Below are 25,127 nucleotides of genomic sequence, written 5' to 3'. Positions count from 1 at the left end.
GACAATGACCAAACTACTCCAGACAAACACGATAGGAAAATACTGCACCCCACCCCTCGGCCCTGTGAGCAAAGGCCAGGAGGGAGCCTGGACTTCCATTATCACCTGGCTGTAATGAGGCACCCATCTGGGAAAAACAAAAACAAAAAGCTAACAGTACTTTGGGTTAGCAAGAATGTAAAGAAACTTCGAGAGCTCTCATACACTGTTGGAGGCAAGGAGCACAACCTTGCAACCTTGATGCAACCTACACTTTGGAAAACAATGTGGCACCATGCAGCTAAGCTGAATATGCATATATTCTAAAGGCTAGGAGATATATATTTTTTAAAAACTTTTTAAGCATTGTTTATTAGAGGAAACAGCAAAACAACCCTAGTGGCTGGTAAAGTTCTGGTATAATCATACAACAGAAAACTAGGTAACAGTGCATGAGTCAACAACAGCTACACGTTAACACAAATAAATCTAAAAATAATATAATGTTGACAAAATAAGTCAGAGAAGAGTATGCGGTATGTTTTCTTTATATGAAAATCCAAAAACAAGGAAAACTAAACAATTTACTCGTCAGTGATACATACATAACTGCAAAAACTAGTAATAAAAACAAGGGACTGATTTATTCCAAGTAAGGATCTCTGGCGGATGAGGATACAATGAGGAAAGAAAATCCAAGAGACTGTAAATATATGGCAACATCCTATTTCTTAACCTGGGTAGTGGTTATATGAATGTTTGCTTCATTATCCTTCAAACTGTATTTAAATTTCACAATTTAAATCTGTAAAATTTACATTATTCCGTATGTAAAGTTCACAACTGTTTAAAAAGACACAGACAACATATATACTATACATTTAATACAATGAAACTTTACTAAAACTTTGAGACTTAAGAAAGCTACCCATACATCAATTTCAAAACTATATTCTTTATAAAACTTCAATTAACTTTTTTCTTTTTTTTAAAATTATCTATATTCATTAAAGTTTCCCCAACTGCCCTGTTTTCATACTGCCAACCCATCTAATGACAGTGAGTCCTAGACCTCCAAATACGGCCCAACCTAAATTGAAGACTTCATTGTCAACTCTTACAAGAATCTTCTGCCAAATTCTATAGACAGGAGGTAACAAATTTTAAATATCAAACTAAACTAACATTAAAAAATAATTATTAAGGAAGTAGTCCTACTAAAAGCATGAAATGCTATTTATTACTTACCCGAACCACTCCTGTGTACAGCACCAGGTTTCCACTGCCTTCCAGGACCAGCATAGTGTCTATCTTCTAAAAAAAAAAAAAAAAAGGCAAAAATTTTATTTTCCAATCTGTACAAATTATAAAGCACAACGACTTTCAACTTCTCAAGAAATGTGCCTGCATTTACCTCCACTGGAGCTGCATCCTTTGCCTGTATGTTGGTGACGGAGCCAAAGATGAGCTGGGTTTTATCATTACTCTCTTGAAACTTTACACATCTAAATATTCAAATTAAAAGAGAAATACACTATTGATATATGCAACAGCCTCTACTGATCTCAAGGGTATTATACTAACTGTAAAAAGCCAATTTCAAAAAGTTACTTACTGTATGATTCCATTTATAAAACATTTTCAAATGACAAAATTATAGAGATGGAGAACAGATTAGTGGCTGCCAGGGATTGGGGACTGTGGTAGATGGGTGTGGTATATGTGACTCTCAAGTGGGTAGCATGAGGAAGATCTGTGAGGTGATAAAGAAGTTCTGAATCTTGATTGGGGTGTTTGCACAAATCTACACGTGATAAAATTTCATGGAATCAGATACACACACAAATGAGTACACGTAAAATTGAAGAAGTTTGAATGAGGCCCGTTGATTGTACTGATGTCAATTTCCTTGTTTTAACAATGCACTATAGATATGTAAGATGTTACCTCCGGGGGAAAAAGTGCAGGCTCCACAGGACCTCTACTACTTTACAACATCCTGTGATCTATAATAATTTCAAAATTAAAGGTCAATAAATTGGTAAATATATAAATACACATTTTACCTAAGAAGATAAATGAATGGCTAATGAGCACATGAGAAGATGCTCAACATCATAAGTCATTAGGGAAATGCAAATTAAAACCACTTCAGGGGCTTCCCTGGTGGGACAGTGGTTAAGAACCCGCCTGCCAGTGCAGAGGACATGGGTTCGAGCCCTGGTCCAGGAAGATCCCACATGCCCCAAAGCAACTAAGCCCGTGCGCCACAACAGCTGAGTCTGCACTCTAGAGCCCGCGTGCCACAACTACTGAAGCCCAACTGCCTAGAGCCTGTGCCCTGCAACAAGAGAAGCCACCACAATGAGAAGCCCGTGCACTGCAAGAAGAGTAGTCCCCCCACTTGCCACAACTAGAGAAAGCCCACACACAGCAACGAACACCCAATGCAGCCAAAAAATAAATAAATAAATAAAATTTTTAAAACACACTTCAGGGCTTCCCTGGTGGCGCAGTGGTTGAGAATCTGCCTGCTAATGCAGGGGACACGGGTTCGAGCCCTGGTCTGGGAGGATCCCACATGCCGTGGAGCAACTGGGCCCGTGAGCCACAACTGCTGAGCCTGCGCGTCTGGAGCCTGTGCTCCGCAACAAGACAGGCCGCAATGGTGAGAGGCCCGCACACCGCGATGAGGAGTGTGGCCCGTTTGCCACAACTAGAGAAAGCCCTCACACAGAAACAAAAACCCAACACAGCCAAAAGTAAATTAATTAATTAATTAAATTTTTTTAAAGTAACTGTACCATTTAAATAAATAAAAATAAAAACACTTCACACCCACCAGAAAGGCTATAATCAAAGAAAATGACAATATCAAATCTTGTCAAAAGGAACCAAGATGGTGGAGTAGAAGGACGTGCTCTCACTCCCTCTTGTGAGAACACCAGAATCACATATAGCAGCTGGACAATCATCGACAGGAAGACACTGGAACTCACCAAAAAAGATACCCCACATCCAAAGACAAAGGAGAAGCCACAATGAGATGGTAGGAGGGGCGCAATCAGTAAAAATCAAAGCCCATAACTGCTGGGTGGGTGACTCACAAACTGGAGAACACTTATACCACAGAAGTCCACCCACTGGAGTGAAGGTTCGCAGCCCCACATCAGGCTTCCCAACCTGGGGGTCTGGCAACGGGAGGAGGAATTCCTAGAGAATCAAACTTTGAAGCCTAGTGGGATTTGACTGCAGGACTTCAACAGGACTGAGAGAAACAGAGACTCCACTCTTGGAGGGCACACACAAAGTAGTGTGTGCATCGGGACCCAGGGAAGGAGCAGTGACCCCAGGGGAGACTGAACCAGACCTACCTGCTAGTGCTGGAGGGTCTCCTGCAGATGCAGGGGGTGGCTGGGGCTCACCGTGGGGACAAGGACACTGGCGGCAGAAGTTCTGGGAAGTACTCATTGGCGTAAGCCCTTCCAGAGTCTACCATTAGGCCCACCAAAGATCCCAGATAGGCTCCAGTGCTGGGTTGCCTCAGGTCAAACAACCAACAGGGAGGGAACCCAGCCCCACCCATCAGCAGTCAAGCGGATTCAAGTTTTACTGAGCTCTGTCCACCAGAGCAACAGTCAGCTCCACCCACCACCAGTCGCTCCCATCAGGAAACTTACACAAGCCTCTTAGATAGCCTCATCAACCAGAGGGCAGACAGCAGAAGCAAGAAGAACTACAATCCTGCAGCCTGTGGAACAAAAACCACATTCAAAGAAAGACAGACAAGATGAAAAGGCAGAGGGCTATGTACCGGATGAAGGAACAAGATAAAACCCCAGAAAAACAACTAAATGAACTGGAGATAGGCAACCTTCCAGAAAAAGAATTCAGAATAATGATAGTGAAAATGATCCAGGACCTCGGAAAAAAAATGGAGGCAAAGATCGAGAAGATGCAAGAAATGTTTAACAAAGACCTAGAAGAATTAAAGAACAAACAAACAGAGATGAACAATACAATAACTGAAATAAAACTACACTAGAAGGAATCAATAGCAGAATAACTGAGGCAGAAGAACGGATAAGTGACCTGGAAGACGGAATGGTGGAATTCACGGCTGCAGAACAGACTAAAGAAAAAAGAATGAAAAGAAATGAAGACAGGGCTTCCCTGGTGGCGCAGTGGTTGAGAGTCTGCCTGCTGATGCAGGGGACACGGGTTCGTGCCCCGGTCTGGGAAGATCCCACATGCCGCAGAGCGGCTGGGCCCATGAGCCATGGCTGCTGAGCCTGCGTGTCCAGAGCCTGTGCTCTGCAACGGGAGAGGCCACAACAGTGAGAGGCCCGCATACCACCAAAAAAAAAAAAACAGAAATGAAGACAGCCTAAGAGACCTCTGGGACAACATTATACGCAACAACATTCGCATTATAGGGGTCCCAGAAGGAGAAGAGAGAGAGAAAGGACAAGAGAAAATATTTGAAGAGATTATAGTCGAAAACTTCCCTAACATGGGGAAGGAAGTAGCCACCCAAGTCCAGGAAGGGCAGCGAGTCCCATACAGGATAAACCCAAGGAGAAACACACCGACACACACAGTAGTCAAATTGGCAAAAATTAAAGATAAAGAAAGATTACTGAAAGCGGCAAGGGAAAAACGACAAATAACATACAAGGGAACTCCCATAAGGTTAACAGCTGATTTCTCAGCACAAACTCTACAAGCCGGAAGGGAGTGGCATGGTATATTGAAAGGGAAGAAAAGGAAGAACCTACATCCAAGACTACTCTACCCGGCAAGGATCTCATTCAGATTCGATGGAGAAATCAAAAGCTTTACAGACAAGCAAAAGCTAAGAGAATTCAGCACCACCAAACCAGCTCTACAACAAATGCTAAAGGAACTTCTCTAAGGGGGAAACACAAGAGAAGAAAAGGACCTACAAAAACAAACCCAAAACAATTAAGAAAATGTTCATAGGAACATATATATCGATAATTACCTTAAACATGAATGGATTAAATGCTCCAACCAAAAGATACAGGCTTGCTAAATGGATACAAAAACAAGACCCACATATATGCTGTATACAAGAGACCCACTTCAGACCTAGGGACACATACAGACTGAAAGTGAGGGGATGGAAAAAGATATTCCATGCAAATGGAAATCAAAAGAAAGCTGGAGTAGCAATACTCATATCAGATAAAACAGACTATAAAATAAAGAATGTTACAAGAGACAAGGAAGGACACTACATAATGATCAAGGGATCAATCCAAGAAGAAGATATAACAATTATAAATATATATGCACCCAACATAGGAGCACCTCAATACATAAGGCATCTGCTAACAGCTATAAAAGAGGAAACCGACAGTAACACAATAATAGTGGGGGACTTTAACACCTCACTTACACCAATGGACAAATCATCCAAAATGAAAATAAATAAGTAAACAGAAGCTTTAAATGACACAACAGACCAGATAGATTTAATTGATATTTATAGGACATTCCATCCCAAAACAGCAGATTACACTTTCTTCTCAAGTGCGCACGGAACATTCTCCAGGATACATCACATCTTGGGTCACAAATCAAGCCTCAGTAAATTTAAGAAAATTGAAATCATATCAAGCATCTTTTCTGACCACAACGATATGAGATTAGAAATCAATTACAGGGAAAAAAACATAAAAAACACAAACACATGGAGGATAAACAATACGTTACTAAATAACCAAGAGATCACTGAAGAAATCAAAGAGGAAATCAAAAAATAACTAGAGACAAATGACAATGAAAACACGACGGTCCAAAACCTATGTGATGCAGCAAAAGCAGTTCTAAGAAGGAAGTTTATAGCTATACAAACCTCAAGAAACAAGAGAAATCTCAAATAAACAAACTCACCTTACGCCTAAAGGAACTAGAGAAGAAGAACAAACAAAATCCAAAGTTAGCAGAAGGAAAGAAATCATAAAGGTCAGAGGAGAAATAAATGAAATAGAAACAAAGAAAACAATAGCAAAGATCAATAAAACTAAAAGCTGGTTCTTTGAGAAGATAAACAAAATTGATAAACCATTAGCCAGACTCATCAAGAAAAAGAGGGGGAAGACTCAAATCAGTAAAATTAGAAATGAAAAAGGAGAAGTTACAACAGACACTGCAAAAACACAAAGCATCCTAAGAGACTACTACAAGCAACTCTATGCCAATAAAATGGACAACCTGGAAGAAATGAACAAATCCTTAGAAAGATATAAGCTTCCAAGGCTGAAACAGGAAGAAACGGAACATATGAACAGACCAATCACAAGTAATGAAATTAAAACTGTGATTAAAAATCTTCCAACAAAAGCCCAGGACCAGATGGCTTCACAGGTGATTCTATCAAACACTTACAGAAGAGCTAACATGATCCTTCGCAAACTCTTCTAAAAAATTGCAGAGGAAGGAACACTCCCAAACTCATTCTATGAGGCCACCATCACACTGATACCAAAACCAGACAAAGATACTACAAAAAAAGAAAATTACAGACCAATATCACTGATGAACATAGATGCAAAAATCCTCAACAAAATACTAGCAAACAGAATCCAACAACACATTAAAAGGACCATACACCATGATCAAGTGGGATTTATCCCAGGGATGCAAGGATTCTTCAATATACGCAAATCAATCAATGTGATACACCATATTAACAAATTGAAGCATAAAAACCATATGATCATCTCAATAGATGCAGAAAAAGCTTTTGACAAAATTCAACACCGATTTATGATAAAAACTCTCCAGAAAGTGGGCATAGAGGGGACCTACCTCAACATAATAAAGGCCATATATGACAAACCCACAGCAAACATCATTCTCAATGCTGAAAAACTGAAAACATTTCCTCTAAGATCAAGAACAAGACAATGTTGCCCACTCTCACCACTATTATTCAACATAGTTTTGGAAGTTTTAGCAACAGCAATCAGAGAAGAAAAAGAAATAAAAGGAATCCAAATCGGAAAAGAAGTAAAACTGTCACTGTTTGCAGATGACATGATACTATACGTAGAGAATCCTAAAGATGCTACCAGAAAACTGCTAGAGTTAATCAATGAATTTGGTAAAGTAGCAGGATACAAAATTAATGCACAGAAATCTCTTGCATTCCTATACACTGACGATGAAATATCTGAAAGAGAAAGTAAGGAAATCCTCCCATTTACCACTGCAACAAAAACAATAAAATACCTAGGAATAAACCTACCTAGGGAGACAAAAGACCTGTATGCAGAAAACTATAAGACACTGATGAAAGAAATTAAAGATGATACCAACAGATGGAGAAATATACCATGTTCTTGGATTGGAAGGATCAATATTGTGAAAATGATTATACTACCCAAAGCAATCTACAGGTTCAATGCAATCCCTATCATATTACCAATAGCATTTCTTACAGAACTAGAACAAAAAAATCTTAGAATTTGTATGGAGACACAAAAAACCCTGAATAGCCAAAGCAGTCTTGAGGGAAAAAAACAGAGCGGGAGAAATCAGACTCCCTGACTTCAGACTATACTACAAAGCTACAGTAATCAAGACAATATGGTACTGGCACAAAAAGAGAAACATAGATCAATGGAACAAGATAGAAAGCCCAGAGATAAACCCACAAACCTATATGGTCAACTAATCTATGACGAAAGAGGCAAGGATATACAATGGAGAAAAGACAGTCTCTTCAATAAGTGTTGCTGGGACAACTGGACAGCTACATGTAAAAGAATGAAATCAGAACACTCCCTAACACCATACACAAAAATAAACTCAAAATGTATTCGAGACCTAAATGTAAGACTGGACACTATAAAACTCTTAGAGGAAAACATAGGAAGAACACTCCATGACATAAATCACAGCAAGATCTTTTTTGATCCACCTCCTAGAGAAATAGAAGTAAAAACAAAAATAAACAAATGGGACCTAATGAAACTTCAAAGCTTTTGCACAGCAAAGGAAACCATAAATAAGACGAAAAGACAAGCCTCAGAATGGGAGAAAATATTTGCAAATGAATCAACAGACAAAGGATTAATCTTCAAAGTATATAAACAGCTCATGCAGCTCAATATTAAAGAAACAAACAACCCAATCCAAAAATGGGCAGAAGACCTAAATAGACATTTCTCCAAAGAAGACATACAGATGGCCAAGAGGCACATGAAAAGCTGCTCAACATCACTAATTATCAGAGAAATGCAAATCAAAACTACAATGAGGTATTACCTCACACCAGTTAGAATGGGCATCATCAGAAAATCTACAAACAACAAATGCTGGAGAGGGTGTGGAGAAAAGGGAACCCTCTTGCACTGTTGGTGGAAATGTAAATTGATACAGCCACTATGGAGAACAGTACGGAGGTTCCTTAAAAAACTAAAAATAGAATTACCATATGATCCAGCAATCCCACTACTGGGCATATACCCAGAGAAAACCATAATTTAAAAAGACACATGCACCCCAATGTTCACTGCAGCACTATTTACAGTAGCCAGGTCATGGAAGCGACCTAAATGCCCATCAACAGACGAATGAATAAAGAAGTTGTGGTACATATATACAATGGAATATTACTCAGCCATAAAAAGTAACGAAATTGGGTCATTTGTTGAGATGTGGATGGATCTAGAGACTGTCATACAGAGTGAAGTAAGTCAGAAAGAGAAAAACAAATATCGTATATTAACGCATGTATGTGGAACCTAGAAAAATGGTACAGATGTACCAGTTTGCAGGGCAGAAGTTGAGACACAGACACAGAGAACAAATGTATGGACACCAAGAGGGAAAGCCGCAGGGGGGTGGGGATGGTCATGTGATGAATTGGGTGATTGGGATTGACATGTATACACTCATGTGTAAAAAATTGATGACTAATAATAACCTGCTGTATAAAAAAGTAAATAATATTCAAAAATTTAAAAAAGAAATCTTGTCAAGGATGAAGAAATTGGAACACTCAAACATTACTGGTGGGAATGTAAAATGGTACAGCTTATTTGGAAGACAAATTTAGCAATTTCTTTGAAAGTTTACAATGAATTTATCATTTGATCCACTCCTAGTTATCTACCTATCTATCTACATGAAATCATGTATGTCCACACAAAGGCTTTGGCTCCAATGTTCATAGTGCCATAATTCACAATGGTCAAAAAGGTGTAAACAAACCAAATGCCCATCAACTAATGACTAGATAGACAAAATGTGGTATATTTATACAATACTACACAGCAAGAGGAATAAAATATTTATACATGTTACAACATGGTAGGCCCTAAGAAACATGCTAAGTGGAAGAAGGTGGACACACAAAATATTATATATTGTACGATTCTATTTACATAAAATATCCAGAAAAGGCAAATCTACAGAGGCAGAAAGCCTATATACTGGTTGCCTGAGGTTGGGAATGGGAACAGAGACTGAATGCAAGTCAAGCACAAGAGATCTTTTTAAAGTGATAGAAATTTTTAAAACTGGATTGTGGTGATGCTGCATAACTGTAAATTTACTAAAAATCAGTAAACTATACACTTAAAACATGTTAATTTTATGGTATGTAAATTATTTCAATAAAGCTACTTAAGCCAAAAAAAAGAGAGAGAGAGAGAGAGAGAAAAAGAAAAAACAGTCCTAAGTTTATTTATAGCAAATGAATGAGATACATAAACGCACTTACCGTAACTGGAGCTGGGACTCTACTAAAAAGCACAAGAACTTCTGCCCACATAGGTCAGATGTAATAAAGACTTTTGAGGCCTGTGAATTTTTCTCCCTGTAATAGATATATTAATAAAGAAACTGTTGGCACTCACTTAAAAATCTACCATAGTAATTACTAAAAGTCTTTGAAAATATTCTACAGGAAATACTACTTGGGCCAAGCAATAACCTTGAAGACACAAAAGCACTTCTAAGAATTGAACTTCATGATCTCTAAGATTCCTTTCAGCTCTTTGACTCTGAGTCCACTACACAGCTTTTTTGGGGAAAAATTACAATAAATGTAATCATTACCAACAGACTTTTTAATTCCACATTATGCAAGCTGCCTACTGCTAAAGTAATGCAAACTTGAAGAGATCTTAGACCTCTTACAGGGTCTAAGGGGTCAGACAATTTATAACATGACCTCTCCAATCTATCCTCTCTCTCAGATTAGGCTCCACTTCATCCCTTTTTTTTAACCCATACTCAAAAATTCTCTATTCTCAAAAATTTCTTTGTAACTCTGTACAATAAGGATCTGCAATATATCCAACTTAGCAATAAGGTATTTAAAGACAAATGATTTTTAAATACAGGGAATTTTTATTCTATATATAAGGAATTTTTATTTTATATATATAAAAATAGAACATACTTCAACACTGTACTCACATCTTTCCTTTCCTCCAACTGCCTATCCCTGACCTGCCAGCCTAAGAACATGCGCTTGTCTTTCTACTCGGATGTGGATAGCTTAAGGCCGTACAGCCAGCTGTATTTTCAGTGCTTTCCCTGCTCTGGGTATATAGTCTTTTCGTAGCCTACTCTCTCATATTAAAATGAGTCTTTAAATACAGAGATGGACTAAATATTAGATTATATAAAGGACTTACTGTTAATTTGGCTGGATGTAAAAATGGTAGCATGGTTAGGTAAGAAAATGTCCTTACTTTTTAGAGAAACACACTTAGGTATTTAAGGGCAAAAATGAAGACTAATTTTCTCTAACATAGTTCAGGAAAAACAAAACTCTCCCTTGACCCTGAGATTCCCTCAGCTGGTTTTGTATCCTCATTCCCATTCAAAGGCAAACTCCTTGGACAGTCTGTATACCTATGTTCACCTCCTCGGTCCCCATTTACTTTTTCCACCCCATTCCACTCCACCCTAGACCCCTACCCCCAGGTGCTCTGGCCAAGGTCACCAGTGACCTTGCCATCCAGGTACTGCCTCTCTGAGCTCACCTAAGAGTGCCACACTTCACCAGCACCTGGCAACATTGGCATCTTCTTGCTTGTGTTCCATGACATGTCCTGCTGCTTCCCCCACCTGACCTCTCTTGCTCTGTCTCTCTGCAGCAGCTTTATCTCTTTTCACCCCTCCCAAATCTTAAGCTTCCAAGACTTTAGTCACTAGCCCTCCTGTGATTCTACACAGCCTGGTTTTAACTATTCGGAGGCCACAGACTCTGAGAATCTAATGAATGTTAAACCCTCTGCTAAAGAAAAGGCCTATACACCACACATACCCATGATTACTATCTTTGATTCCTGAGGGTTACCAGAACCCCTGCAACTGCAAGCTCATCCACAGTCCCTCCTCGAACCCAACCTCTACACACTCCATAAACTCCAATCCACCTGTCTTGCCTCAATCGCCACTGATAAGTGACTGCTCTGACCCCTGAGTTTATGACCCACATATAAAGCACCTTCTTACAGCTCTCATCAAACAGAACAGCCCAAAAGGCCATCTGTCTCCACCTCCTCTTTCGCAGCCCTTTCCCCTCCTCCTGCACAAACAAATGGAGAGTATTTTTAATTCCCTGAACAAACCACACATTCACACTTCTGCACTTTTCTTCTGATCCCCTCTAACTACTGTGTACTGCCTCGCTTACCCACCCAGGAAATACCTAGTCATCTTTCCAAAGCCCTACCAGCAGATGAGCAGTGCCACCATCCTCCAGCTGTCTCTTTCTGAGGACAGGGACAGCAACTTATTTGCTGATAAGCCACAGCCACCAGTACACACACTGGCATTGACTGAATGACTGATTAAAGAGAACATAAAAGGAGGAAGGTCACATGGAACAGAGGTCTGAGTTGTGTTTCCCAGAAAAACAGCTGATACTCAACTAACATAAAGACAAAACTTAAGAAAAATGTTATAAATTCCCAAGTTTCCTAATCTACAGAAATTAGTTGTCTCTCCCTAAAACATCAAACACCTCAAATCTGAGAGATTACTAAGGAAGAAATAGCAAATGACAAAAGAATATTTTTATGATCACCTTAATATCACTAACATCCTCTACTGAAACTGAGGTAGCCTTTAACATATATCTCTATGTATTTTAGAAATATTAATAACTGCTTATACTCAAAGAAGCTTTACACAAAATGCCAAGTATTTTCTAAAACTTTTAGTATCATTTTTCTTTGAATATAAAAATATATACTCCAAACCTTATATTAGTAATCGTTTCTGTCCATAAATGGTCCATACAAAGTTCAGGAACAATTGGCTCTGTTTCTGGTGCAAGAAAGGAGCCGTTAGAATTACTATTTGGAGAATGAGAAATACTGTGTCTCTTTGGAGATTGATTATGGCTTGAAAGGTTGAACCTTTGCACCCCTGAAAAAGAGTGCACTCCTAAGGCTGGAGAATGAGCACGACTGCAAAATAAAGAGAAAAGAGTGCACCACAATTAATAACGCAGGCTGATATAACACACTTTCTAATAAAGCTTTCCAAATTCTATGTATGGAGAGTATTCATAACATAAACCCAGTCAGAAATACAATTTTTTTAAAAAGGAGTACCTACTTAAACGGTTTGTCAACATGCGTTATTATATTCTAAGGATTTAGAATTCCTGTTAGAATTCTTTTTCTTTAACTGAAAATCAGTTCATTTTCTGCCTCAGAAAATCAATTATTTATACCAATATTATTCAAAAAAGTTTAAACTATGTTCCTATACATTCAAACATATACACACCAACAAAACTATGTCCCTATTGTACCAGACAGATATTAACAAAAACAAAAGAAAAGCTAATGCAAATTAAGACAAAAGAAAACAGTACCAAAAAATTTCTGTAATTAATATTCACCAAACTGCTGCCACTTAGTGGTAAAAATGAGGCACTCTTACAACAAGCACTGGCAGTCTCTAAGTATGACTCAGTGAAAAAGTAACACAGTAGGCCTGGAAGTCTTAGTAAAAATAGCACAACTGGAATAATGCTGTTTTCTCTAAGATACTCAGGATCTGTCAACAGAAATTTTAAATCCTTCAAATCACAAGAGAAAGTTTTAAAAGAAGGTATCTTTTTCTTGGGATGTCTTGTTTAAAGCAAGGAAATGCTTCCACACTTAATTCCCACCTGAGAGCTGCCATGTTGGAAATGGAAGGTGAGCGGGAGTGTAGACTGGGCGAGGAGGCTGAGCGACTCTGGCTGTGGATGGAGGAGTAGTTCTGGAAGGGGGAAGCCACGGGGGAGTCTCCCCTGGAGAGGCTTCTGAGGTGTGCTGTGAGCGAGCTGCTGGTGGCCACATTCTGTGGGGTACCCCCCTGTTCAGAGAACTTTAAAACAACATTCTCTTCCTTAAGTCAAAATGAAAAGGGGGAGGGGGCAGAAAATAATTAGATTAAAAGGGCAATTTCCTTGTGAGAATGCAGGGTAGTTGCCAGTTATTAAAGATATAACATCTTTTTACCTAAGGCACTCAACCTATTTCACAAGTGATTCTTCTAAAAACCTGCAAAGTTTTTAGTATTAACTATCCTTTTCTATTAAGAAGTGATCTGCCTTCACCCTTACCTCTGTTTTGACTCTCCGGAGAGCCCACACAGAATGCAAACCTTGAACGGTGTCATAGGTCATTACAACGGAGGGATCAGTGTTGAGAAAAACAATTTTCATTGCATGATCTAAAACATATTGTACCCGTGATGAACCAAAAAGACCTTAAAGACAGAACAGAAATGATCAGGTATAGAACAATGGACTTTTACAAGACTGTTGTTTATGAAGTGACTTCTTGCAATTCCTAAAGATAAAGAGAAATCAAGGCAATTAAGGCACAAAAATCTATTAATATATTACGTAATTAACCCTCAATTTTTAATAAATTTATTTGGGCATCAATTCCTTTAAAATATATTAAAGATGAGAATCTTACGAGTTTTGATTTCACACACATGCAACTAAATGTTGAAGATTTGTGCTGACTAAACCATTAAATTCATCAGCCACAGGTAAAAGGTCCATGACTCCTTTAATAACTGACTTATTCTTAAATTACACTCAACCATTCGACCAAGTTTAACTTCCTTACAGGTTCTTTTCTTCTCTAAGAAATCTGTTCTCTACTGTAACTATTCAAACAGTGCTGAACAGTACACTACTGTTTCTGCTTTACTGGATACACATGCAAAATAAGTTTTTTCCTAGTGAGTCCAGCTTTTACATCTACAGTACCATAAACTGGTTTCTACATCCTTATTTGACTGTCTCCTAAATGTTGCCCTCTCAGTTAAAATATTGAAAAATTTAAAAAGAACTATTTTAGGGCTTCCCTGGTGGCGCAGTGGTTGGGAGTCCGCCTGCCGATGCAGGGGACATGGGTTCGTGCCCCGGTCCGGGAAGATCCCACATGCCGCGGAGCGGCTGGGCCCGTGAGCCATGGCCGCTGAGCCTGCGCGTCCAGAGCCTGTGCTCCGCAACGGGAGAGGCCACAACAGTGAGAGGCCCGCATACCGCAAAAAAAATAAAAAAATAATAAAATAATAAAATAAAAAGAATTATTTTATAAAAGGAGTACTTTATAAAGAAAGAAATAAAAATCGTTCATAATTCCACTCAAAATAACCTCTATTAATATATTTTGGGAGCACTCCTCTGAGTTTTTTTTTTTCCTATACAGACATATTTTTTATGTTCTTACAAAATTAGGATGATATTGCAGTTAGTTTTGTACCTTACTTAACATTATGAATAAGCAATTCCAGAGGTCATTAAATATTATTCAAAAACATGATCAATAATGGCTGCATACCATTCAATCACACACTCTGACATGTTTTTTTAGGTTGTTTGTAGTTGTTAGCAGTATAATATAGAATTATCAATAAACTTTTTCTGTAAAAGGCCAAAGAGTAAATAGTTTAGGCTTTGCAGACATACTGACTCTGCAGCATAATTTTTTTTGTTTTCTACAACCTTTTAAAAGGGTAAAAACCACTCTTGGCTCTTAAGCCTTAGAAAAATAAACTGGATTTAGCCCCCAGGCTGTAGTTTGCCAAGCCCTGATATAGAAGATAAAAACCTCAGTGGTATTTCAGAATATATACTTGGGATAAAGTCCTTAAAGTAAAATTGGTCAGAGAATATAAATATTTTTTTTTAGCCTTCAAGTCCTCATTATTCATAATAGCCTATGTTTGGTCACATTTAAAATTTTAAAACAAGCATCTAGAAATACCTCTAGGAACTATTAAAAGTCTGAGTCCCAGCAAATTATGTTATTATGAGCAGGGAAAATGAAATATTAAAAATTTCCAAAGTAAAGGTCTAAGGCCCTACATTTCTTTTCTCCAAAAAGAGGAAACGATTTTAGTTTATCTAAGTATTGTTCATTTACTTACTAATTACTAAGGAACAAAGTCCAGAGTCATCTACAGGTAAGTTAGAAAATATATCAGTATTTCTGGTTGATGTATAGGCTCTATTTTTACTAAAAGAATAGCTGTTAAAACAATTAATACCAGGGTATTCAATGAATTAATTAATATGAATTATTTTCATAATAAGTTATTTTTAAATGCTTAAATTATATTATTTTTATAAAAGAAATCTAATTTTCATAAGCTCCTTTATTTCCTCCCCAGCCCCAAACTCAAAAGAGAGCCTACATAAAAGAATTTATAAAAATACACTTACTTCCAGATTTACAAACAAGAGGTGTGATTTCATCTAGTGGATGCAGCATGCTGAACATAGTGGGTAAAGGTTCTCTAGTAAAGAACAAATAAATAATCACCAACATAAGATGTCTCCATTTGTGCACAAATTTTATACTTTCCTTGCAAAGAAATGTCTTCTACAGATTACACTAACAACTAGAAACCTACCATCTCAAAAAGCAACCCTCTAAAAACTTTTGACCTACTGTTTTTCACAGTATCTTCTATTTTATTCCTAGAAATCTTTCCTCTTATGCAGGGTAAATTTGCGCACGCGCGCGCGCACACACGCACACACACACACACACACACACACACACACACACACACACACACACGGAACTCAGTGTAGCCCAGGTGGTATCTGTGAGCAGCAGTCAACACCTTTCAGAACAAACAGAGTAATGGGCATAAGGCAGTCACTTTTTTTTTAAAACCTCTCTTAGTGGCAGTGTCTCTAACAACTAGGAAAGAAATTTAGTCTTCTAGACCTATTGACAAAAGAGAGTATTTAAAAATAAAAAGAAGAAACACTTCAAGTAAATGAAATGGCTGAATTTTCTTAAGGAGTGACTGAAAAAAGAGGAAAAAACAGACCTTCTATCTAAACACAGAGAGAGATTAAAATCTATAAGCAATTTTCTCAAAACTCAGTGTCTACTACTTGCACCACACTGTGACAGGTACTGTATGTTCCTGCCCGTCAACGAGCTCACAGCTGATTAGGGAGACAAAGTAAACATACTATAATTTATTACGCACCTAAGACATAAGAAGCGCTATGTCAAGAGATTATATACATTAGCTTGTTAAATTACTGCATAAATCCTAAGAAATAAATGACAGTATTCTTCCTGGAACAGATAAGGAAACTAAAGCCAAAGCTAATGATTTGCCCAAAGTAACATGATGGAAAAAATGGCAGAGCTAAGAATTGAGTTTTGTTATCTTTAAGCCAAGTGTTTGCTCAATTTTACTACTTGGGGAAAAAAGCTGTAGATAATTAAGAGCCAAGTGAGAAGTAGAACTCATAAGGGTACAATGCTGAGATGAGAGAAAAAGGCATCTATCTGTGCTGACAGCATGGAAATTATCATCATCCCAAACTTTTGGGTAAACAATTTTACTTAGAACCAACCAAAAAAAGCCCAAGGAATCATATTCTGACCTGCATACCTGGGTGGGCCTGGAGGAACCTCATGTGAAGAGCTGCTTCGTTCAAACAACAAGCCATACTTCGTGGGCCAAACATTTGCAACCTATTGGGTAAAAGGGTGAGGAAAAAAACAGAAGTAAAAGAAACTATTCTTTATAACATGTTTTTACGAAACATTACAGAACATTAGATTTCCTTCCAATTTAGTAAGAGTTTTGCAAAGTAACAATCATTAACTATAATTTTTTTAAGTAATTCTAACAAGTAAATCTAAGACGAAATCAAATCTAAGGAAGAGAAGTTCGACCTGAAATTCCTGCCAGTAGCTAATATCAGTACCAAAATGACAGTGTGATTAAAGTGTAACAACAGCATTAGGGCATGAAAAAGATAATGAGAAACAGGAGAAAGACTAATATTGCTCAAGTGCTTGAATAAAACCAAAATGATTTCTTCTATGTCACTTAAACTGAAAAAAAACCTCTCAGAAAAGACTTCATAATTCACTTCACTAAATAATTTATTTTTAAGACAAAGGATGGAAATGGTAAGCCACTACAAGTTTATTTCAGTAAAAATAACATTTTTGATTACAAGACATGAGAGTAGCAATACTTCTGAAACCAATTAATTCAAGAATATTCTCCAGTAAAACACAAAAACACTGAAACACTCAAGTTTACCTGAAAAGGTAAAGAAGCTATGTAATCCTTTCCTTCTATGCTATGCATGTTAATACATGAGCTTTGCAATATACATATGCATTTTTCTACTTCATCACTACCTGAAAAGAGAGAGTACAACAAGATATATGCATTGTTTTCAAAAAAAAAATCCCAATAATCATAAATTGCAATTCCCGGGACTTCCCTGGTGGCACAGTGGTTAAGAATCTGCCTGCCAATGCAGGGGACACGGGTTCGAGCCCTAGTCCAGGAAGATCTCACATGCCGCGGAGCAACTAAGCCTGTGCAGCTCAACTACTGAGCCTACGCTCTAGAGCTCGAGAGCCACAACTACTGAAGCCCAAGCGTCTAGAGCCCGTGCTCTGCAACAACAGAAGCCACCACAATGAGAAGCCCGCACACTGCAACAAAGAATAGCCCCTGCTCACCGCAACTAGAGAAAGCCCGCATGCAACAATGGAGACCCAACACAGCCATAAATAAATAAATAAATAAATGTTTTAAAAATAAATGAATTGCAATTCCCAACAACACAAATTCTTTAATGCACAATATAAAAATGCTTGCGTTAACCCACCATTATTAGTGGCTTACTTATTTTGAATGAAAAAAAAATGAGATAAACATTTGGAATCATCATAAGATCAAATAAAATTTCAAAAAGGAACTTACTGTAGTCCTTTTCAGACTTATCCTGTGATATAATGAAGTCACACCACAATGCCTAAAATCAAAACAAAATGCTTACCTAGGAAAATGACATCTAAATAATAACCTATTAACTAATGGTATCTAAATAATAGTGTCACCTACATAGTGTCACCTCTTAACTAATTAACTAATGGTATCTAAATAATAGTGTCACCTCCTCATCAGCTCAACCTATTAACTAACCTATTAACTTAACCTATTAACTAATGGTATCTAAATAATAGTGTCACCTCCTCATCAGCTCAACACATATACCATGGGAACAAAGAAAAATAAGATAAAATTAGACTAATTAATGATAACTATCTTAAGGAAAGATAAACTATGCTTGCAAATAAAAAGAAAAGGGAAAACAAAATCAAGAAACCTACTAGATAGAAGCTTTGCAGCAAAAGTGAATTCAAATAGTGGTTCAACCTGTAGTAAACCCTATATCCTATACAAAGCTAAAGATTATCAGAAGAGTTGAAAATTGCCAAGCTATTTTATAATCTCCAGACTTACCTAATCTTATCATTCTCTGACTCGCCAGAAAGAATGTTTAGAAAAACATTTCCCTTTCTTAAGGGCCCATCTTAAAAATATATATACAAACTAGGAAAAGCCGTTAAACTTCAACTGACAATCACTTATTGAAATTTTTTAATGGCATTTTTATGTGTCTTTTTAATTGTGGTAAAATATACATAACATAAAATTTACCATCTTAACCATTTTTCAGTGGTATTAAATACATTCACAATGTTACATGAGGGGGAAATTATCAGCAAAAAGAGCACTGGCTTTGACACTCCTGGATGGAAATGCTTTCACACATGCTCTCAAATTTGGGAGTAATTCAGTTGACCCTTCCTAATAAATTGTTAGAAGAGTACAACACTCATCAGGAAACAGTTCAAGGAAAAAAAAAAAAGCAGTGTCGAGCTACGATTTCAGTGTCTACAAATGGGGAACTTCACATGAGTAAAAAGCTTCTAAAAACCTCCTGTCAGTAGCCTAACAATTAATGCAACCAACAAAAATGTTTTCACTTCTCCCCCAACTTGATATTCTAAAAACTTTCAGTAAGAAAAGATGAAACAGTACAGTGAACATCTGTCTCACCTGAATTCTGCTGTACCTGTTTAAGGGCATTTGAGTACATGTGGAATTGCAGGGGGCAGGGGCTATTTGAAAATTGCACACATCATGACACTTTACCCCTAATCACTTCATCGTGCATTTCCTAAAACTAAAGATGTACTCCTATATAACCACAAAACCGTCATCCCACCTGAGGAAAAATAACGTAATTTTCTTCTAGCACCTGATGTCCAGTCCATTTTAGCAAGTAATTCATAGGGTAATACCTTGGTGCCATGGTAATATCCTTTCACCCAAGAGTGTTAATATCCATTAACAATCCTTTTCTGAATCCATTATTACATTGGAGGTTACAAAGTGGTGATTTTTTAACTCTACCCTTCTTTCTATATTAGCTGGCATTCGTCCATAAATAAGGGTGTTCCTTCATTAACTCAAGATGAACTGCACGTCTTCCTAGAAAGGCAGGGCAAATGCTTAATTCCTTCCCTTTAACTACCGATTTTCATAATAGAGTTAGGTGTAATAGCCAACTGCAATGATAACAAGTTAGGTTTTTTCTTTCTCTTTCTGATTATCACTAGGAACCAGATTTTTATTTATTGAATACTCTGCAATCAATTATAATCATCATGTGTTACAGTATTCTTTGTACCCTCAATGTCTCAGAAATTTTTACTGAGAATAACAAATTGAATTACTCAAGAACAGTGTTTAAAGACTATCATTAAATTGACAAAAGATAGTGTAAAAAAAGTGATGATACAGAAAACAAATGAAATTTTTTAAATGGACACCCAGCTGCTGGGACCATTACACTCTTTTTATTATTTCTGTTAAATTTTAGGACAAAAACTTTTTTAAGTGTTGAGTAGTCAATCAAACGCTAAAATTCAAATCAACTCACCTGTTGAACAGGACTGTCAACTGTAAACGCTTTATAAACAGCCAATGCCTGGCTTTTACTTCCTTTGCTCCAGATAACCATATTTCCAGCCACATAGAGTTCCTCATCGTAATCTACTTCTTCTCCAATTTCACTTACGCCTTTCCTTAACTGCCAGCTCTCCTTAAAAATTAACACATGTAGGACATGTTCAAGCACTTTTTTCCAAAGTATGGAGCGGGATTTATTAATTAAATCAAATAATCATTCAGAGACAAGTTTCCTACTTTCTCTTTGCCTGGGGAGTAAGACTCAATCTAAACCCAATTCTTAGAAGCTTACTGCCACTGATTAACAAAGTGGGGTGTGTGCATATGTGTATTATATACCTTACAGGATGTTTTATATTATACTACTATATTATCTGCCCCAAATATAAACAAACAAAAATTATACCATATCTATAGATCAAAAAATGAAACCAACATGCTAGGGAAACTAAAATGGTATATTAGGTGCATGGGGAAGTGATGGAGAGGGAGCAGGAAGGTGCACATGGGAATCACTGGGGGAGTTTATTCACAGGGTAGATTTCCCTGCTTCACAACTAAATATACATTCACCTTCCTTCCCTTGTCCCACTCATCAAAATAAATGGGAGAGAGAAAGGTTCAGATTTCTAACTACATAGACCTCCTCTCCCTGAGATTTTGGTATCCCAAAAGGAATGAAAGTGGAATAAGGTGGGAAAGACTGATTTCCTGACACACGCTAACATCTCATTCTCCTATTTAAGAACTAGTACTCTATCTACTTATATGGCATTTTCTTTGTCCTCAAGAAACATGTAAGTCTTTTTGCAGCAGGGACCATTTCTAACTCTACCATCCAATAATCAAACAACATGAAATCTGGTCCCCACATACTAAGGGAAGAGAAAGAGGTTTAGAATGGACCATAATCATAGTACTTATTATAAAACCATGAGTTATATGCCTAAATAAACGGTTATGACACCATAATACAATGAAGTCATTATTTTAGTCTCGACTGAAATTACCAAATCTTAACCACTACCCTAGAAGTAGCATTATACTCATTTCTCAGTTGCAGGTAGCCTTAAATTACAAGTAGATCACAACATTCTATATTTCAAAAATACAATGGGAAACTTAACGGAACCTTCTGTTTCTCGTGGATCGTAACCTCCTGAAGGGATCCCACCAAGCCAGCGGCACCATCAGAAGACCATAACTCCGACGCTGGCTGCAGCTGGCGAAGCTGAAGGTTCAAAGCATTAGGGTGGTGCTTGCAGTGGTCTCGACCAAAAGGAACAAATTCCTGCAAATCCCCGGCTGCAATCATTGTTGCCCTTTCTTCATAGAAGTTCGACATGGGTTCCAAATATCAACATTATTTCTGTATGAATTCAAACACACTCTGGTCAGCTTCTAGAGTTAAAACCAGAATAAAATATCATAAAAGTTTACAGAAGAGTCATTAATCCTTAGATGAGTGTCAATCCTATTACACTGTAGGTGTACAAGTAATTAAAACATCAAAGGTCATTCCAGATCTGACTCTCAGGTGATTACAGTTATTGCCACATTTTAGTTGGAGACTGACCAATAGACGGTTACCACTGAAGGAAACCGCTGGGTTGAGACAAGCACTTACATCCCACAACACCTGTCCTATTCCCCTACTACTATATGCTAGTTTTTCCACACTTCACATATGAAGTATTTAGACAAGTTGTACTTTACAGTCCCCTGACTGCCCGGCTTCTCAACATTTAAGGTCATTTCTGTTCAGCTGTTGGAAACTCATTTGAAAAGCACACCTCAAGGACCACTGGCATATTGGAATGAAACAAACAAAAAAAAACACCAAAAAACACATATTACTTCTAATTCATCACAAGTTGAACTACTCGTTTCAGCTGACCAATCCACAAAAGACCTAATAAACTGTCAAATGTCACCAGTAGTTTTGACACCCCAGTCCACCTAAACATATGACTACAATCAATTCCAATTTGGGGTCCAAACACAGGAAACCAAGGCATGAAGAACTCTGGCCATGGGACAGCCACACTTGCAGCAAATTTATGAGTCCTAGCTTTTAATTAACACAACCTATTACAGTACAGCTTATCACTATAAAGATGTGGCTGAGCTGTGGGTGGAACCATGCCCCTTTACTTCCAAAACATTTCTACATACAGCAGTTGACAGCTAGTAAAATTCACTGTATAATGTGGTATATAAGGTGGATGCCAGTTCTCTCTCTAAGAAAACACCTACATTAAAAATGGACTCTGTGGCATCACATTTAAGCTACGATCCTCAAACAGATCAAAACCAACATTTGACCACAGCACCACAGACAACTTTAAAGGGTTTGAAATGGCACTCACAATTAAAAGTTTAACTAGGGCTTCCCTGGTGGCGCAGTGGTTGAGAGTCCGCCTGCCGATGCAGGGGACACGGGTTCGCGCCCCGGTCCGGGAAGATCCCACATGCCGCGGAGCAGCTGGGCCCGTGAGCCATGGCCGCTGAGCCTGCACGTCCGGAGCCTGTGCTCCGCAACGGGAGAGGCCACAACAGTGAGAGGCCCACATACCGCAAAAAAAAAAAAAAGTTTAACTAAATTTGACTTATATTTCTCATCAGAGGTCTTTTTGGCATCAGTAGGGTTTTTTTTCCCGCAATATCTCAAAGCCCCTGTAGTTCCTATGCAGCTCCTCTAGGGTCAAAGTTATTTTGCTATGAATTAAATGCTATTCCTGACATAACCATATGCCACAATCAAAACACTTTTATTTTCCTCCCGCTAAAATTCAGAATGGAGAAGACCTGAACTTGGGATATAACTAATACAGTACCTTATAAAACTTACAAGAAAAAAATAAAATTCAGCTGGTCTTCTTATATTCTAGTCAACAGGATAACCAACATTAAAAAACTTGCGAGTTCATCCGACTTCAGTTGTGCAATTTTGAAACGTTATCCTATTAAAACTTTGAGAGGGGCTTCCCTGGTGGCGCAGTGGTTGAGAGTCCTCCTGCCGATGCAGGGGACGCGGGTTCGTGCCCCGGTCTGGGAAGATCCCACGTGCCGCGGAGCGGCTGGGCCCGTGAGCCATGGCCGCTGGGCCTGCGCGTCCGGAGCCTGTGCTCCGCAACGGGAGAGGCCACAACAGGGAGAAGCCCGCGTACGGCAAAAAAAAAAAAAAAAAAACGTTGAGAGAAAATTACAAAAATATTAATTATGGTTATTTTCATAGTACAATATCTTTTTGTACTAATTAAGGCGACACATTTAATACTTTTGCAATACCCCAAATTTTTATGTTTTTACTTATTAGGGGACAACATAAAGAGCTACAGATGAAAGTACTGTATTAAATTGATATGCTATAAAACAAGATATCAGCATTACTTACTAGGAACAAAAACTACCCCGCCAGAGGTAACCACACAGTTGCTTCAAGAGTAAACCCAAATGCACACAGAAGACACCTTGAGTTGAGACTCCGCAAAAAGGCAGAGCTTCCCTGGCCTCTTTAGGGTCAGGTGAAACAGTCTAAGAGCCTGGGTCTCAGAACATCGTATCAGAGCGGCAAGGGGCTGAACTAGAAGCTAAGGCCCACACGGGACACCGCGTTTAGCTCAGGAAGGAAGCCGGCGCAGAGTGGAGCAGGAAGGTGCACCCCGTAAAGCCCAGCCCGCAAGCTGGGGTCCTCTTGGCTCTGGCGCGCGCTCAGGGCCCGCCCCGGGCTCCCAGCCCTCCGGGTCACCGCGCGCGGGTAGGCCTCGGGTCGGGTGAGAGGGCTACCGGACAGGCGATGAACCACCAGGCGCTGCGGGCCTGGGCCCTTACCTGTGTGACTCGGGACGCGTCAGGCGCGGCGAGCCCCGGCTGCTCCCCGGAGGCGCGGGGGCCGAGGGGGCCCGAGGGTGGCGGCGGGGACGGTCACGGTGACTCCTCGGCCGCCGCAGCTTCTCATTCCCTCTCCCTCCCCTATTCCGGAGGAAGACTGGGCAGCAGCTGCGAACACGACTGCTAATGACAGGCAGGCGTGCAGGAGAACCACTCAGGCGAGATGTTCAAATGGACGCGTCCATGTTGAATTTCCCGTCCTGCTTCGCGCCGAGGCGGGGCTTCGCCGGGAGCGAGCGGCGTTCCCGCGGTCCTAGCGCCTCCGCAGTTGCACGAAGGAAGCGCGAGGAGGAATTTGCTGGGTATTTATTTGTACCTTCAGCCTGTACTGGGACAGGATCTTCCTGGCATCCAGATCTTCCCCAGGTCATGTCAGTACGAGCCTGAACTGCCTCATAACTATGAATTAGAAGGTTTTCTGGCCAACTTCGCTCTCTCCTCCTGACCCCCAAATTGGAGGTATATGCCTGCAGGCTTGGGGGACGGTGGGGACTCTACTGATTTTCTCTCTTTACCAGTGCACTTTAACCTTTTGGGGGTCCGGACCTTTTGAAAAGTTGATGAAAGGTATAGAGGTCCTCATAAAAACGTTGCGTGTAATAATCTGAGCTTCACAGAGACTTCCCCTAGCAATTCACAGATCCAGGTTAAGAACCCCAGCTTTACGCCTCCCTCCCTGTCTGTGGATTCAACCATAAAATATCACACTTGTGGAAACTGTATAACTCTGTTGAGCTCTAATCTCCCATTGCGTGGTGTCGCTATGTTAAAAGGATTGATAGGCGTCCTATTGCCTGAGAAATAAAGTTCAAATTCCTTATCCAGAAATATAAAGTTGCCTGAAACTTTGTCTTCACTAAAATTATCTCCTTAGGGTCTCCAAACACATCTTGCACTTCGTGGTCTCTTGGTTCATTCTCATC

At 38.9% G+C, this 25,127-nt stretch overlaps 1 protein-coding gene across 1 annotated transcript in view; it reads right to left on the bottom strand.

Moving 5' to 3' along the window:
• The window catches only part of ANAPC1 (anaphase promoting complex subunit 1), a 102,579-nt gene extending 78,204 nt beyond the window's left edge, over positions 1–24,375 (bottom strand). The window contains exons 1-13 of the mRNA XM_082851585.1: positions 24,145–24,375; positions 21,443–21,679; positions 20,282–20,443; positions 18,253–18,304; positions 17,578–17,678; positions 16,915–16,997; positions 15,716–15,789; positions 13,595–13,740; positions 13,157–13,377; positions 12,234–12,443; positions 9,737–9,832; positions 1,394–1,484; positions 1,228–1,293 (exon numbers count right to left, since the gene is read on the bottom strand). Coding sequence (XP_082707711.1) covers positions 1,228–1,293; positions 1,394–1,484; positions 9,737–9,832; positions 12,234–12,443; positions 13,157–13,377; positions 13,595–13,740; positions 15,716–15,789; positions 16,915–16,997; positions 17,578–17,678; positions 18,253–18,304; positions 20,282–20,443; positions 21,443–21,655 — 1,515 coding nt within the window. The 5' untranslated portion in view covers positions 21,656–21,679; positions 24,145–24,375. The remainder of the gene's footprint in view (positions 1–1,227; positions 1,294–1,393; positions 1,485–9,736; positions 9,833–12,233; positions 12,444–13,156; positions 13,378–13,594; positions 13,741–15,715; positions 15,790–16,914; positions 16,998–17,577; positions 17,679–18,252; positions 18,305–20,281; positions 20,444–21,442; positions 21,680–24,144) is intronic.
• Positions 24,376–25,127: the final 752 nt, after the last annotated feature.

This window comes from Leucopleurus acutus (assembly GCF_964270905.1).
Source record: "Leucopleurus acutus genome assembly, chromosome: 12".
Taxonomy (NCBI): Eukaryota; Metazoa; Chordata; class Mammalia; order Artiodactyla; family Delphinidae; genus Leucopleurus; species Leucopleurus acutus.
The sequence above is the reverse complement of the archived record's forward strand: the minus strand, read 5'-3'. Positions and strand labels throughout refer to the sequence as shown.